General features: G+C 57.9%; 1 protein-coding gene across 10 annotated transcripts in view; it reads left to right on the top strand.

Moving 5' to 3' along the window:
* Positions 1-14,302, top strand: part of NRXN2 (neurexin 2) — a 99,699-nt gene that overhangs the window by 38,424 nt on the left and 46,973 nt on the right. For 8 of the 10 annotated variants that reach the window (XM_060019165.1, XM_060019167.1, XM_060019164.1 and 5 more), the window contains 5 exons: positions 1,347-1,508; positions 2,183-2,621; positions 6,286-6,672; positions 6,832-7,035; positions 13,090-13,116. In XM_060019165.1, coding sequence (XP_059875148.1) covers positions 1,347-1,508; positions 2,183-2,621; positions 6,286-6,672; positions 6,832-7,035; positions 13,090-13,116 — 1,219 coding nt within the window. The remainder of the gene's footprint in view (positions 1-1,346; positions 1,509-2,182; positions 2,622-6,285; positions 6,673-6,831; positions 7,036-13,089; positions 13,117-14,302) is intronic. The other 2 variants (XM_060019162.1, XM_069540966.1) reach the window with 1 other exon arrangement.

Here is a 14,302-nt window from a genome sequence, read left to right as displayed (position 1 = left end):
ACTCTGCGGCCCTGCAACAGTGGAACCCTGGCGACCAGTCACTGGAAGATGGCTGGTGGCATGTGGGTATGGACTGATGTGGGGAGGACATCACGGGCTGCGATTAGAAGGCCCCAGTCTCCAGACTTGGCCCAAAAAGGGGGTGCTGAGGCATGCTTGGAGTGTGGGATTGGGGTGAGCTGTGGCCTGCAGAAGCACAGTGTCGGGTTCACCGCGAGTCAGCTTCCTGATCACCGCTGCAGGAGCCTGACCGTCCTAATCCACAGCCTCCAGAGAGCGGGGGCTTATGGTCCCCTGGCCTCGGCTCTTCCCCACAACCTGGCTGGGTGTGGGATGCTCCTACAGCTAGACTTTTCAGGGCTTAGGTGGACATTTGTCTGGGGAGCAGGGAATCAGGAGTTCCCTGTATTGTCACTGCCCCCCAAGGTCACTTCAGCCTTCTCCAGGCCACTACTGAGCCCCTTTCACCTCCTCAGAGCACCAGGTATGCCCCCATCCCTACCCATCTTGCTTTCTTACCTGACTTCTCAGCCCAGGGTCAAGGTAACATGAGGTTAGCCTGTCCCCCTCTGTTCCTTACTCTGGCCCCGATGACGGTGGTGGTGAATGAATCAGACAGACTGATGAATAGGCCAACGGCTGCCCTCTCCTTGGGGGACAAGGAAGTGACTTGGAGAGTAAAGAGACAGACTCAGCAAGGGGGCTAGGACCAGTTAGGGGGGTGCTGGTGGGAATCAGCCCTGAAGGGTGCTATGTGTCCCCCAGGAAGTTCCAAGTCTCCCCAGGAGTATCTGGGTTCCTGTTCCTCATGCCCTTGCTGTTGTCCACCTCCCTCCTGGCTAAGATTGAAAGGACTCCTCCACGCCCTGCAGGGAGAGCTGCAGGGGGGGTCCAAGCCACCAGCACCCCAGGAGAATGGGTGTTCTCTGCCTTGTTTATGAAAGATGCTCTGAAGTCACATGGGGGTCCAGAGACCCCTTCAAGAGGAGAGAATCGAGGGCGCCACTTGCATCCTGCCCTGCTGGGGCCCCTCCCAAAGCTCCCACTCCCGTCCAGAGCCACTTCTTGGTGCTGTTCACAGTGAGCACTTCGAGCGCGCTTCAGGCCTCTGCCTGCCGCGCTGGGCCTTAGCCCACCCTGAAACCATCAAATCTTGTGCTGCCTCCTTCCCCCACTTCCCCCCCACACCCCCACTGTTCCTCCTCTGAGACAAGCAGACATAAAAATGGGGGGGTCCCCCTCCCCTGCTGCCCCCCGGCCCCTCCCTTGCCCAGCCCGAGGCTCTTCCCAGGGGGTTGATGCCGGTTGTCTCCTTGTCTCTCCCCCTCCCTCCCTGGGCTGGGCAGGTGACCATCTCCGTGGACGGGATCCTGACCACCACAGGCTACACGCAGGAGGATTACACCATGCTGGGCTCTGACGACTTCTTCTACATTGGGGGCAGCCCCAACACGGCAGACCTGCCGGGCTCGCCCGTCAGCAACAACTTCATGGGCTGCCTCAAGGATGTGAGTAGGGCCAGGAGGGGGCCAGGGGTAGCCCGGGAACCCTGTCTGCAGTGTGATTCGGTCTGACCGGCCAGCTGCCTGGGGCCTCTGTTCCTTCTGGTCAGTGGTGGGAGATCTCTCTTCAAAACCTAAGGCCCATTGACTCCGGCTTCTCTCTTGCCTCCTTGAGCCCCAAAGGCCCCCGTCCTCTCGGAGGACCCTCGAGGCAGCTGTGTACAGAGGCAAGAGTGGTGGACGTGAACACTAAAGACCTGTGTTTAAGGCCCACTCACTAGCTCCATGACCTTGGCCAGGTCCCTTGACCTGTCTGACTCTTAGTTTCCTCGTCTGTAAAACGAGTGGTCAGTACCTACTTCTCAAGGCGGCTGTGAGGAGCAGATGAGAGCATAAATGTCAACCAAACGTCAGTGGCGATTGTCCTGCGGTTATTACGAACTGCAATTCAGTAGCCCCGAGGGCCGCCGTGCTTGTGCTGGGCAGGGAGACAGGACAGAGAAATAAGTGGGGCAAGGGAGGTGCTGTTCACAGCCTCTGCTCGTGCAGTTCTAGAACAACGGTCTGGGGTGTGGAGTGGGGCCCCGGGGCTGGGTGGCAGGGGCCCATGCCACTGGGCAGGAGTGGCCAGGCCCTAAACTGCTTCCTCTTCTTCATCCCACCCCCACCCCTCGCTGCAGGTGGTGTATAAGAATAATGACTTCAAGCTGGAGCTGTCCCGCCTGGCAAAGGAAGGAGACCCCAAGATGAAGCTGCAGGGGGACCTGTCTTTCCGCTGTGAGGATGTGGCTGCCCTGGACCCTGTGACCTTCGAGAGCCCTGAGGCCTTTGTGGCGCTGCCCCACTGGAGCGCCAAGCGCACCGGCTCGATCTCGCTAGACTTCCGCACCACTGAGCCCAACGGGCTGCTGCTCTTCAGCCAGGGCCGGCGGGCCGGGGCTGGGGCCGGCAGCCACGGTGCTGCCCCGCGGGCTGACTACTTTGCCATGGAGCTGTTGGACGGCTACCTCTACCTTCTGCTGGACATGGGGTCTGGGGGCATCAAGCTGCGGGCGTCCAGCCGCAAGGTCAACGACGGCGAGTGGTGCCATGTGGACTTCCAGAGGGACGGGCGCAAAGGTCAGAGGCCTCTGGACCTTCCCCTTTCCCCTGCCCGCCCCTCTCCACCCACCCTGACGGTCTCTTTGGCTGTTCTCCTCCCGCCCTCCCCTGGCCCTCCCAGCCCCTCTGTTGTTCCTGTTGCGTGGTGCCTTGGTGGAAAGAATGGAGTCAGTCGGACCCGGGCACACACCTCATGCTCCCACTTCCTGCGTGTGTGACTCTAGGCCGTCCCTCAACCCCCTGCAGCCTCAGTTTCCTTCTTTATAAAAGGATCATTAAACTGGGTGCTCAGGAGGGAAAATCAAGAGAACACCTGTAAAAGCGTTAGTGCACTGTGTAACACAGTGGTTATCCCGTTCTCTCTCTCTCTGTCTTTTTAAAACATTTATTTATTTTTGGCCGCGTCGGGTCTTATTTGCTGTGTGCATGCTTCTCTCTAGTTGTGGCGTGTGGGCTCCAAGGTGCATGGGCTCTGTAGTTGTGGTACACGGGCTTAGTTGCCCTGTGGCGTGTGGGATCTTAGTTCTCTGAGCGGGGATCAAACTCGCGTCCCCTGCACTGGAAGGCAGATTCTTAACCACTGGACCACCAGGAAGTCCCTATCTTGTTTTCTTAAAAAAACTTCCCAACCTTGCCTCCCTTCTATCTAGATTCATTCAAACTTCTTTATTAACTCACTTAAATATTTAGCAAGCACCTACTGTGCGCCAGGCGCTGTCCAGGGTGCTGGGATGGGGCAGTGCTGAGCTGGAGTCTTGGCTGTCCAGGAGCTCGTGTTCCAGTGGGGAGACACAGACAGTAAACACCACGCTCCGCGTGGTGAGGTTCTTGCACAGTAAAGCAGCGAGGCGGAGGGCACTGGGGCCGGGCAGGTGCTGTTCTTGAATCGTCTGCTGCTTCTTGCCACCCCTCCTCCGCTCTTCTTTTTCAGTCTTCCTTTCCCATCCTCTTTCTGTTTTCTGCCTATTTCTCTTTACTCTTCTCCATCTTGCTGGACATAAGAGAAAGAATTGATATAAATGAGAACTGACACATTATCCAATTTAAGCTCTTATCAACGTCAGCTAAATTTTCATGCTCCCCCAGCTGTCGCTGCATGGGGCTTCATGTCTGGGTGGAGTGAGCGTCCCCGCACACACAGGGAGGAAGGGGCTGCCATGGCTCCCGGAGGTGTTGGCCTCTCGTGGGCTTGCTTGTTTCTTCCTCTCCTTTCCTCAGGGAAATGAGGCTTCCCCAGGCTTTGCGGTAAATGGCTTCGTCCCCTTGTTTTGTGTCATGATGGTACCAGGGAGTCTTCACAGAGAACTTGTTGCCTCCCAGGGTTTCCACACAGGGGATCTGTAACTCTCTAGGTTGGAAATCTGCTCAGGTCTTGCATAGAACCCCAGGGCCTTCCGCTCTTCTCTGTCTTCAGGAAGTGGTCTCCTTAGCCTCGCTCGATCTCCAGAGCCCACACACCAGCCCTGGCTAGTCCTTGGGTCACTTTGACCAGCTCTTTTTTTTTTTTTTTAGCAGTACGCGGGCCTCTCACTGCTGTGGCCTCTCCCGTTGCGGAGTGCAGGCTCCGGACGCGCAGGCTCAGTGACCATGGCTCACGGGCCCAGCCGCTTTGCGGCATGTGGGATCCTCCCGGACCGGGGCACGAACCCGCGTCCCCTGCGTCGGCAGGCGGACTCTCAACCACTGTGCCGCCAGGGAAGCCCCGACCATTTCTGATGGCCCACATTTGTTCGTGTACACCAGCACAGACTTGGGACAGTCACTCCCACAAAGCTCTCTTTGACCTTCCCCATGTTTCTAAATTTTATTGTGGTAATTTATACATAACATAAAATTTACCATTTTAATCATGTTTAAGTGCACCGTTCAGTGGCATTAAGGGCATTTACATTGTTGTGTAACTATCCCCACCCTCCATCTCCAGAATGTTTTCATCTTCCCAAACTGAAATTCTGTCCACATAAATACTAACTCCCCGTCCCCCAGCCCGTTTACCACCATCCCACTTTCTGTCTATGAATTGCCTACTCTAGGGACCTCCTGTACGTGGAATCACACAATATTTGTCCTTTTGTGTGTGGCTTATGTCACTTAGCATAACGTCCCCAGGGTTCATCCACGTTGTAGCATGTGATGGCATTTCCTTCCTGTTTCACAGCTGAATAACGTTCCGTTATATGGATAGACCACCTTTTGTTTATCTACCCATCTGTCGTGGGACACTTGGTTTGTTCCCTTCCCATGTTTTAGAGTCACCTTGAAAGAAGACCTATATTCACTTTCCTTTCCTTTTGCTGACTCTCCATTGTACACCCTTTCCCCACCATAGCCTTCCACCCCCTTCCTTCTTTCATATTCTGTTCGTCTGTGGAGAGTCCAGTTGGGTGGTGTCCGTGTCCAGGAGGCCCCACAGGGGGTGGGTGGAAGCACCTGGGGAACCTGCTACAAATAGAAGTGTGGGTGATTGGGGGCCACGTTTGGGGGGCCGGGAGGAGCAGTGGGGATCGGACACCTTGTCGGGGAGGACAAGCCAGGGACCATGGTGTTAAAATGGGGCCCAGGGGAAGGGCCTCTCTGGTGCAGGGAAGGGTTTGCACAGAGGAGCACATGCTCCAGGTGCGGAGCCAAGTGTGCAGAGGAGGCCCTGGTCCTGCTCCTGCCACTCCACGCTTGGTGCCCATGCTGTCTCTTACCACTCCCCACCCCCGATCTCTGCCCGATCAGGCCTAGCGTGGATCAAACCATCCTTACCTCTCTCTATTAGCCCCTCTGAGATAGGCAGACTTTTTATTTTTATCTTTTAAAGAATTCTTCCAAACTTGAGAAAGGAGAGCGGGAGGAGAATGTATGGAATAAAAATTACGAACGGAATAAGGCTTCTAACGTATAGGTTTTGGTTTCTTGAGATCTCAGGAAAGGCTTTGAAGCTCGCACCTGATCCCAAATCCTTTTTCTAAGATAACCAGCCGCTCCATCCAAAGAACTCTTACAACACAGAAGCTCCATGCTTGGTTTCCCTTTCCTGGCTGCCGTCCTGTCTCACAGGCTCCAGGAGCTGATCAGCCTGACTATCTCTCCAGGTCGGGGGGTGGGAGATGCAGGTTCTGGGGTCCTGCCATGTGGGTGGTACTTTGGCTCTGGTCCTTACTCGCTGCGGCACTTTGGGCAGCTTCCCCAGTCTCTCTAAGCCGCATCTGCCATTTCAAAGTGGGATCGTAAAGGACCAATTTCATAGGGTTACCGTGAGACTTAAGAGATATGATATACATGATGGGCTAAGTGCCTGGAAATATAGTCATTAAAGCTCAATAAATGTTAGTGGGGGAAACCCTTTGGATTCAAGCCTTTCAGCTTCCTTGGGGGTCTCTGCCTCTGACTCCTGGTCTAAGGGGCTGGCTGGGGGAAGGACATGTGAAGGATCCAGCCCTTTGGGGGCGCGTCCACCTCCTGTACATCCTCTGAGGACTTGCTCTGGTGGGAAGGAGGAGTCCGGACAGAGGCCCACTGCACGCTGCAGCTGGGCTGGGGCTGGTTCACACTGGTTCCTGAACTTGGCACCTTTGTCAAGCAGTGTCTGCAGCCCAGGGCTGCCTGCGGTGTGAGGGCAGGACATCCTTTTCTGGCCTGTGGGGTCTCTCTGTCCTGCCCTCCCCACTGAAGCCCACTCTTTCTCCATCTGCAGGCTCCATCTCGGTGAACAGCCGCAGCACGCCATTCTTAGCCACCGGGGAGAGCGAGATTCTGGACCTGGAGAGCGAGCTGTACCTGGGCGGCCTACCTGAAGGCGGGCGGGTGGACCTGCCCCTGCCCCCAGAGGTGTGGACGGCGGCGCTCCGGGCTGGCTACGTGGGTTGCGTGCGGGACCTCTTCATAGACGGGCGTAGCCGAGACCTCCGGGGCCTGGCTGAGGCGCAGGCGGCTGTGGGCGTCGCCCCCTTCTGCTCCCGGGAGACGCTGAAGCAGTGTAACTCCGCCCCTTGCCGCAATGGCGGCGTCTGTCGAGAGGGCTGGAACCGCTTCGTCTGTGACTGCGTCGGGACCGGCTTTCTGGGGCGGGTCTGTGAGAGAGGTGAGGCTGGCTGTCATCCCGGTGCCCCCTGCCCATCCCTGTGCCCCTCGTAGACCAGCCCTGGGCCTGCCATCCCTGCACTGATTCTCTGGGTCTTCTCTCTCCCTCCACTGACCTCTGCCTGTTCCCCCCTTCTCCCTCCCCCCACTCCTGGGGCAGAGGCCACGGTCCTGAGCTACGATGGCTCCATGTACATGAAGATCATGCTGCCCAACGCCATGCACACGGAGGCGGAGGACGTGTCTCTGCGCTTCATGTCTCAGCGGGCCTACGGGCTCATGATGGCCACCACCTCCAGGGAGTCAGCTGACACCCTGCGCCTGGAGCTGGACGGGGGCCAGATGAAGCTCACCGTCAACCTCGGTAACCGCCCTGCCCGCGCCCCTGGCCCCTTCCCCGACCTTGCCTCTCACCCACACCCCCTCTGTCTGGAGAAGTTGGTGGTGGTGCCAGTGAGAGATTGGTGGTGGGGAGGCGCCAGCCCTGGTCAGAGCCCCTGAGAACTTCGTCCCAGAGAGGATGCACAGCGTAGGGCGATGCCTCGCGCTGCGGCACTGTGGGGAGGGGGACCCCGAATGTGTCTGGGCTGTGACAGCCACCCTCCCGGGGCGCTCCTGGGTCTCGGAGGCATCTGTTCTGCGCGTGCACACGTAAGGACGTAGCTTGTTCCTGGTTGTCGGCTCATCCACTTGCTCATACGTTGGTTCATTCATTCGTGAAGCATCGCAGACACCGACTGGTGCTCAGCCCAAGCTCAGTGCAGTGGCAGATCCGGAGACAGGAGGACCCAGCCCTCACACAGCCGCCCTCGTCTGCTCTGCGTTTAGAGAGCCGTGTGTGTGTGTGTGTGTGTGTGTGTGTGTGTGTGTGTGTGTGTGTGTGAGATGCACAAGGGGACATGTCATCTTCCCCTTGTCTGCTTTCACATGTGAGTCCCCATAGCTGCCCCTGTTTTATAGATTGTGAAATCCATCTACTGACCTGTCCAGCATCACAAAGCTATAGTGATGGTCAGGGAAGACCCCAGACTCAAACGCAGGCCATTTGCCCCGAGGTTTGGTGCTTTCCTCATTGCCTCTGACAGAGCTGGGGGGTGGAGGGACATCAGGGGCCCTTGCCACCTGAAGGCTCGATGCCTCTGCCCCTGCCCAGAGGAGGCACAGCTCCACTTCACCTGGCAGTCCCTGGGGCATCCATGTGGTGGGACCGTGAGACCTGTTGGACTCTCCGTAGGCTTCAGCTCTTGTGGGCAGGGTCAGAAGGAAAACAGCAGGGCTACTCATTCAGCTGACATTTATGGGACACCTTCTTAGTGCCAGTGTGTTCTGAACCTGGGGCTACAGTAGTGACTAAGGTGAGGTCCCACCATCATGGAGCTTTCAGTCAGGGGAACCCTGGAAGCTAGAGGGCCTAAGCTGCCCAGGCTGGGGTCACATCTGTCCCTTTCAGGCTAGCCTTTGAGCGTATAGAAGTGTAGCACCCAAGGGCCTGTCATGTGGGAAGTTCAGGCCCCTGGGGTTGCTTCTTGTGTCCTGGGCCTGGAGGAGAACTTGGGCTCTACTGAGCAGGTTAGAATGCTCAACTGGAGAGAACACGGAGCTTTGAGCTTTAAATATTTATCTGGAGTCTATCTTAACATTGGTCTCCAGGGCATTTGGGGGACAGACTGTGGCCTTTTGGGGACCCATTACCTCGCTAATAAATTTATACTGTGTCCTTTCCCCTTTTGGCCACCTGGCCTTTGTACTCCTAGGACAAAGATTTGCCGAGTGAGGTGGGGGCTGGAGGTGGGGAGGTGTGCAGGCGGCCAGGGCCCCGGAGGTGGGGGACTTTAGGGTTCCCTGAAGCTCAGCTTCTGACCGCAATCACAGCCTACAGAGTGGGTGGGGGGTGGGTGGCAGTGGGAAGCGGGATAGGAGACACCCTTTGGCCAGCGCTCCACGGGTCTGTACAGCGGCCTCTGGCACCCCTGAAACGGTCACAGGAGGAAGGCGCCAGCCCAGGACCCCGTGCGTGGCCCTGCGGTTCTCAGACTTGCCCAGGTTTGTGTACCCAGGGTGAGGTACCCCTTCACCCTGGCATGTGTTCTCGGTGTGGTAAGCACGTGGCTCTGTACTTGGTGGGAACACTGCAGGGGGAATCTGGGGCCTTCTATTTGCAGGGAAAGCAGATGCTTCTTCCTCATTTGGACTGTCTTAGTTTCCCTGTGAAGAAGCGTGGGTTCCTTCAGGTTCGACAGGAGGCAGCAGCCTTGGCCAGGACAGTGCCCTCTGGGGGACCCTCGGGACCTTTCACCCTCAGGATCTACCCTCTCCTTCCCATGGATATGCTTTTCTGTCTGTGCCACATAAGTATTTAGAAGTTAAGGAACAAGGTGGCCAGCAGGACAGTCCTCACACATCTCTCGCTGCCTGCTGTGCCCGCCTCCATCCACAGAGATGCCATTTCTAACGGCTCATGACAAGCCGTGACCAAATGCTTGTTGCAGACACATCTGTCCACAGACACCAAGTGATGTGTGTACAGGGAGGCGTGTGACCTCTGTGTGAAGCACACAGGTGGTCCACACCCAGCCACCAGCCTCAGGCTATGATGGGAAGAGCACTGGGCCTGGGGCCAGAAGATCTGGGTTCTAGCCCTGGTCTCCTAGACTGCTGGGTAAGTCATTTCCCCTCTCTGAGCCTCTGTTTTTTTGTCTGTAAAGTGAGGATACGGATCCTCACTCTGCCTCCTTTCTGTGGTGGTTTTGAGGCTCAAATGGAATAGTGGAAGTGAAGACGTTATATAGATGCAAGCCACACACATAAAGACAGACCCAGCCGACTGGAAGGGAAATCGTACTGGGACACGGACCTAAGCTTAGAGCCAGGCCTGGGACTTGCTTCCACATTGCATGACCCAAGCTGGCCCCACCTCAGGAGCCCCATTCTGATCCCCATCCTGCTTGCTACCCAGGGCCTGCTCCACCGAGGCCCCGGTCCTGGTCTGGACTTGCTGCTGGAGGATGGAGAGGAGCCCGGCGGGCTTCGTCTTTGGCCTCGTGGTCCCATCCTGTAGTGAGGGAAGCCACGCTCCCACAGGCAGCTGTGCAGCATGTCAGGGGCTCACTGGAATGACGCAGACTTCGTCCTGAAGAGAGCGGAGCTGCCCCTGGCCATATGGTGGGAGGAGGAGCTCAGTGCCAGCCTCAGGCGCCTGGGTGTTTGCTGGGCTGGAGAGGGCCGAGAAGGCCTGAGGCTGCTGCCTCCAACCAGGCAGAGGTGCCAGAGAAGCCGGTTGTGCCTCCTGCCCCGGCCCCGGCCTCCACCACGTACGCCAACGCTGAGCCAGTTCCCGGAGCTCTGCTGTCTACGGGCCCTGAGCAGGGTGATTGGTCTCTGTCCTTAGAGGACCGTAGAGTCCCTGGATTCTTCACCCTGTTCCAGTGTGACCTGGGTTCCTGGGTTCCTTCTACCTTGGGCGTGGCCTCTGGGGCCAGTGCCCAGCCTGGCCTGTCCCTCATCACCCCCCTGGAGTTGCCTTTCTCTAGGTGTGCCCTTTGGCAATCCCAGTTCCTAGTGAGGATGACATGAACGGCGCATTGTAACTGAAGAATCTCCAAGCTGGAGGGGCCCTCAGAAGGCACCTCGTTCAGCCCGCCCCCGTGGGTGCATCCTCTGTGCCTTCCCCCACCAATGGGAGGCTCTCCACCTCTGTTCAGATGCCTCCCGTGTCAGGAGCATCCCATCTCTGAGATGGCCACCTCAGTGATTCTAATCTCTGGGTGGTTCTTCCCTGGTGGAAGCTTCCCTTTCTGAAATTCCTACTTGTGGACCTAGTTCTGCCCTCTCAAGCTGTACAGAGCAAGCCTGACTCTCATTTGTGTTGTAAGCCAGGCTAAATGCACATTACGTTCCAAAGCCCTTTAATCTCTGGGACCGTGAGACGGTGCCTTGTTCCCATGGGGGCGCTGTTCAGTAGGTCTTGAGCTCCTTCTGAGGCTGGGCTGCTGGGGAGATGGCTGTGAAGGAGGGCTGCGCCGGAGTGCATGCTGCCACTCTGCGGTATCACCTCCAAGACTCCAGCCAGCGGGCTCCGGAGGCTCCTTGCATTGGAGCCTCTGTTCTCTCTCCCCCACCTCCAGTCCTTGGGGCCTGGGTGGGGGGCAGGTGGGTCACAGAAAGAGAAGCCTGGCTTCTTTTCCTGAGCTCCTTTCCATGCAGATGACTTTTTCCCACCAGTCTTATCACACATTCATACCATCACCCTGGTCTCCATGTCCTGCCAGGACCTTGGTGGGTCTCTGCAAACCAATCGCTTCTGTCCGCTTGCCGAACGTGAGGCGTAGGTTTCTAGTCAACAGATCAGCAGTTAAAGCTCCCTGAGCTGCACTCTGCGTGGGTGTGGGCACCAGAGGGCAGTTTCTCCCACTTACTCACAGTTCCTGGCTTTCCCCTGGGATGGTGCTGCCTGCTTCCTGGGGGCCCATCTTCAAGGGGAGTTTGCTCCTCTCAAGCCCCACTGGAGTAGTGGCTCCTGCGGGTGGGGTCACTGCAAGGGGGTGGGCCTGGAGCTGACACCTCTTCTCTGGACAGATGGACCCCCCCCTTCCTGGTGCTCCCCTGCTGGGGAGGGGAAGAACTGTGCTCCTCTCTAGACCTCTTCTCCAACAGGGGATCGGCCTGCCTTTCCAGCCCCCTTTTTTCTTTTTTGTACCCTTCATTGGTGAAGACTCTGCTGGCCCTGAGAGAGCCCCCGTGACCTGACTCCAGGCCTGGCACCCCTGCCCTCACCCAGACATCCTCCCCTTCCCGCTCTGTCCAGCTCCTCCTTCCCTCTGCTCGCCCTTTCTTCCTCTTTTCTCTCCGCATCCTCTCCACTTCCTTCCTCTCCCTATGACTTCCGACTTGCCCCTGTATCTGCCCCTTGACCTCCCTCTGCCTCTCCCTTGGTGCCAGCCTGTGGCTCAAGGTCCCGGCTGCTCCCCCCACTCTTCTGCTGTGGTTGACAACGCGTGTGGGGCTCAGCTGTACTGCCCGAGGGGCCCATGCCCCCAGAGCCACAGGGGAATCTTTCACCTCCGCTGCAGGAACCTTCAGGGCCCAGGGGATGCCAGGTTCCCCCACCCCTCTTTGCCTCCTGGGCCTTGTGGGCAGAGCCTGTTCCGGGAGGAGCCACGGGATGGCAGGATATTGCTGTTAACAGAGGCCTGGAACTTGCCCCTGTCTGAGAGGCAAGGGCCAGCCCAGTGGACACCTTTTCTTTCTCCCAGCTTAGGATCCTCTTGTTCAAGCCCCTCAGCTCACAGGGAGAGAAGAGATTTGCCCGCAGTCACATGATGAGATTTGGACCCAGCGTTTCTGCCTCTTCCTGCAGGACCTTCTGCAGCCCCAAGCTGTCTGGGTCTGATGGAGCAGGACAGGCGTCCAAAGGGCCCTAAGCCCCAGTTTCACAGGACGCTAGTGCTCTATTTCCTCGGCAAGGCTGGCTGACTCACATGGGGTGGGTAATGTATCCCACCAGGGGTGTGGCCAGAGGCCCTGGGGCTCCGGGCTGCAGCTCTGTGTAGACAGTGTGCTTTCGGAGCCCATGGGGCCCTCCGAGCCTGGAGTTGCCGGATAGGAATGCTGGGGCTGGGGAAGGGGCAGGAGACTTTGCCTATGGTAACTTCTTGTCCCCGAAGTCCTCAGGAGTAATACACTGGGGGCCTCGGTGTCTTCATCTGTGAGCCCCTGGCCCTCCCCTAGGAAAACGGATTAATACTAGTTCCTCTTCAGGGTGAAGGACCACCCTGGTCCCCAAGGACAGCCTGGCATCCTCCAGGTTAGGAAGGGTAGCAAGAAGGTTCCTGTAGGGGTGGTGCTAGCCCCCTGGGACTTTGGGAGGTGTGTGGCCACGGGAAGGGGGCCCTGGGGCAGACTCCTCCGTTTAGCTCAGAGCCCAGAGGGCACGGGGTGATGTGTCACAGCCTGGGCTCTGAGCAGGGAGTTGTCCCAGAGCAGGGGGTGCAGGGGCTCTGGCCCTCCCCGCCCATCTCCCTCTCAGAGGTGGGGAGATGTCGGGTTGGTCAAACCCTCAGTCCCCCTCACTGATCCCCTGTACGACTGGGATTCCCAAGGTGCCCATCTCCCTCAGACATGAGAGGCCTGGGCCCCTCTAAGAAGGGAGATGTAAACCTTCTTCCCATCACCTGGCTGCCCCGCCTCCCAGCTCTGGGGAGGGTTGGAGCCCTCTTGGGGGAAGGAGGGAGAGGGGTCCAACTGAGGAAGGGGAGAAGGCACCTGAGCACGCGTGGTCCCCAGAAAGTGGCCCTGGGGGGAACCCCTGCCCGCAGATACCCCTCCCTGTGAAGGATGTAAAAAAAAAAAAACAAACAAAAAAAACTTGTTCTGCCTTTTTGTCTCCCCTCCCCCTCTGCCCGCCCCATGGCCCCCCCAGACTGCCTGCGCGTCGGCTGCGCACCCAGTAAGTGGCTTCCCTCTTCTTCTGCAGAGCCCCAGGGGGCCTGGGATTCTGGACTCTGGGATTTGGGGAGGGATGGTGGGGGAGGAGAAGGTTTCATGGATAGCTTGTGTGGGGCTTGGGCAGTGGGTGTGGAGAGGGGAGCTGGAGTGGTGGGGGTGAGGGTGGTACGGTCGTGGAGGGCAGAATGAGCCCAAGGAAGCTGACCCAGGGGCAGCTGGTGGAGGGTCCGGGTCAGCATGTTCACCGGGACCGGGAGAAGGAAGGCCCAGAAACTTCAAGTCACCTCACATCCTCTGGGGGGTGGGGCAAAGGCCTGGTGGCACCTACAGCAGGATGGCTGGAGGGAGCCGGAGAGGGGCTGGGACATCCTGCTGCACCTCCAGAGGTGGCCACAAGGGGGAGGGCGGGGCACACAGGAAAGAAGATGAGGGCGGAGGCGAGCAGGAGGTGAGCTTGGCCAGGGCTTCAAAGCTCAACCCCCACAGCCCCTGTTTGGGGTGGGGGGCGAGATTCTGCCAAAGGGGGGCTCTCTCAGAGGTGACAGTGAGGCTCGCAGCAGGGGTGAGATGGAGAGCGGGTGTGGACAATTCTGAGCACCCCAGTGTGCCTGGATTCAATGCTCTGTCTCTGAGAGTGTCTGCATGGTGTGCCCTGAGGTCATGTAAGAGCACAGGGACGTGGCAGCCACAGGCAGAGAGGGTGTGTACGTACCGTGGCTCTGGTGTGTGTTTGGCACGTGTGTGCGCATGCATGGTGAACCCTGTCCCTGCTGGCAATAGCACTGGGGGGCCCAGGTGTAACCTGGGGGTGCTGCAAATGGACTGCAGCACCATTCTAAAGCTACACGTTTTTAGTCTTGGGAGTGGTTAATCCAGGTCCTGAATAAATGGCCCTAATTCCTAAGAAACATTCTGCTCTCTGGCCAGGCTGGATGTGCTGTGTATATGATTGCGTGTCTGGGTGTGTGGAATTAACTAGGCATGTGCAGAAAGGTCACGTTGGGTTCCTCTGGATGGGGGAGCTGTGTGTCTGTGTGTTTTCACTGCCAGCAGTGAGTCTGTGGGTGCACATTCACATTTGGGTGCGTGGTAAGGCTCAGTAGTTTTGGAAGTTTTAGGCCTATGTACATATGCTGGGACTTTAGCTGCTGGCTACACACACTGACGACTGAAGGTCCTTAGGAGAT

The sequence above is a fragment of the Delphinus delphis genome, chromosome 8 (assembly GCF_949987515.2).
Source record: "Delphinus delphis chromosome 8, mDelDel1.2, whole genome shotgun sequence".
Classification (NCBI taxonomy): domain Eukaryota; kingdom Metazoa; phylum Chordata; class Mammalia; order Artiodactyla; family Delphinidae; genus Delphinus; species Delphinus delphis.
The sequence above is the reverse complement of the archived record's forward strand: the minus strand, read 5'-3'. Positions and strand labels throughout refer to the sequence as shown.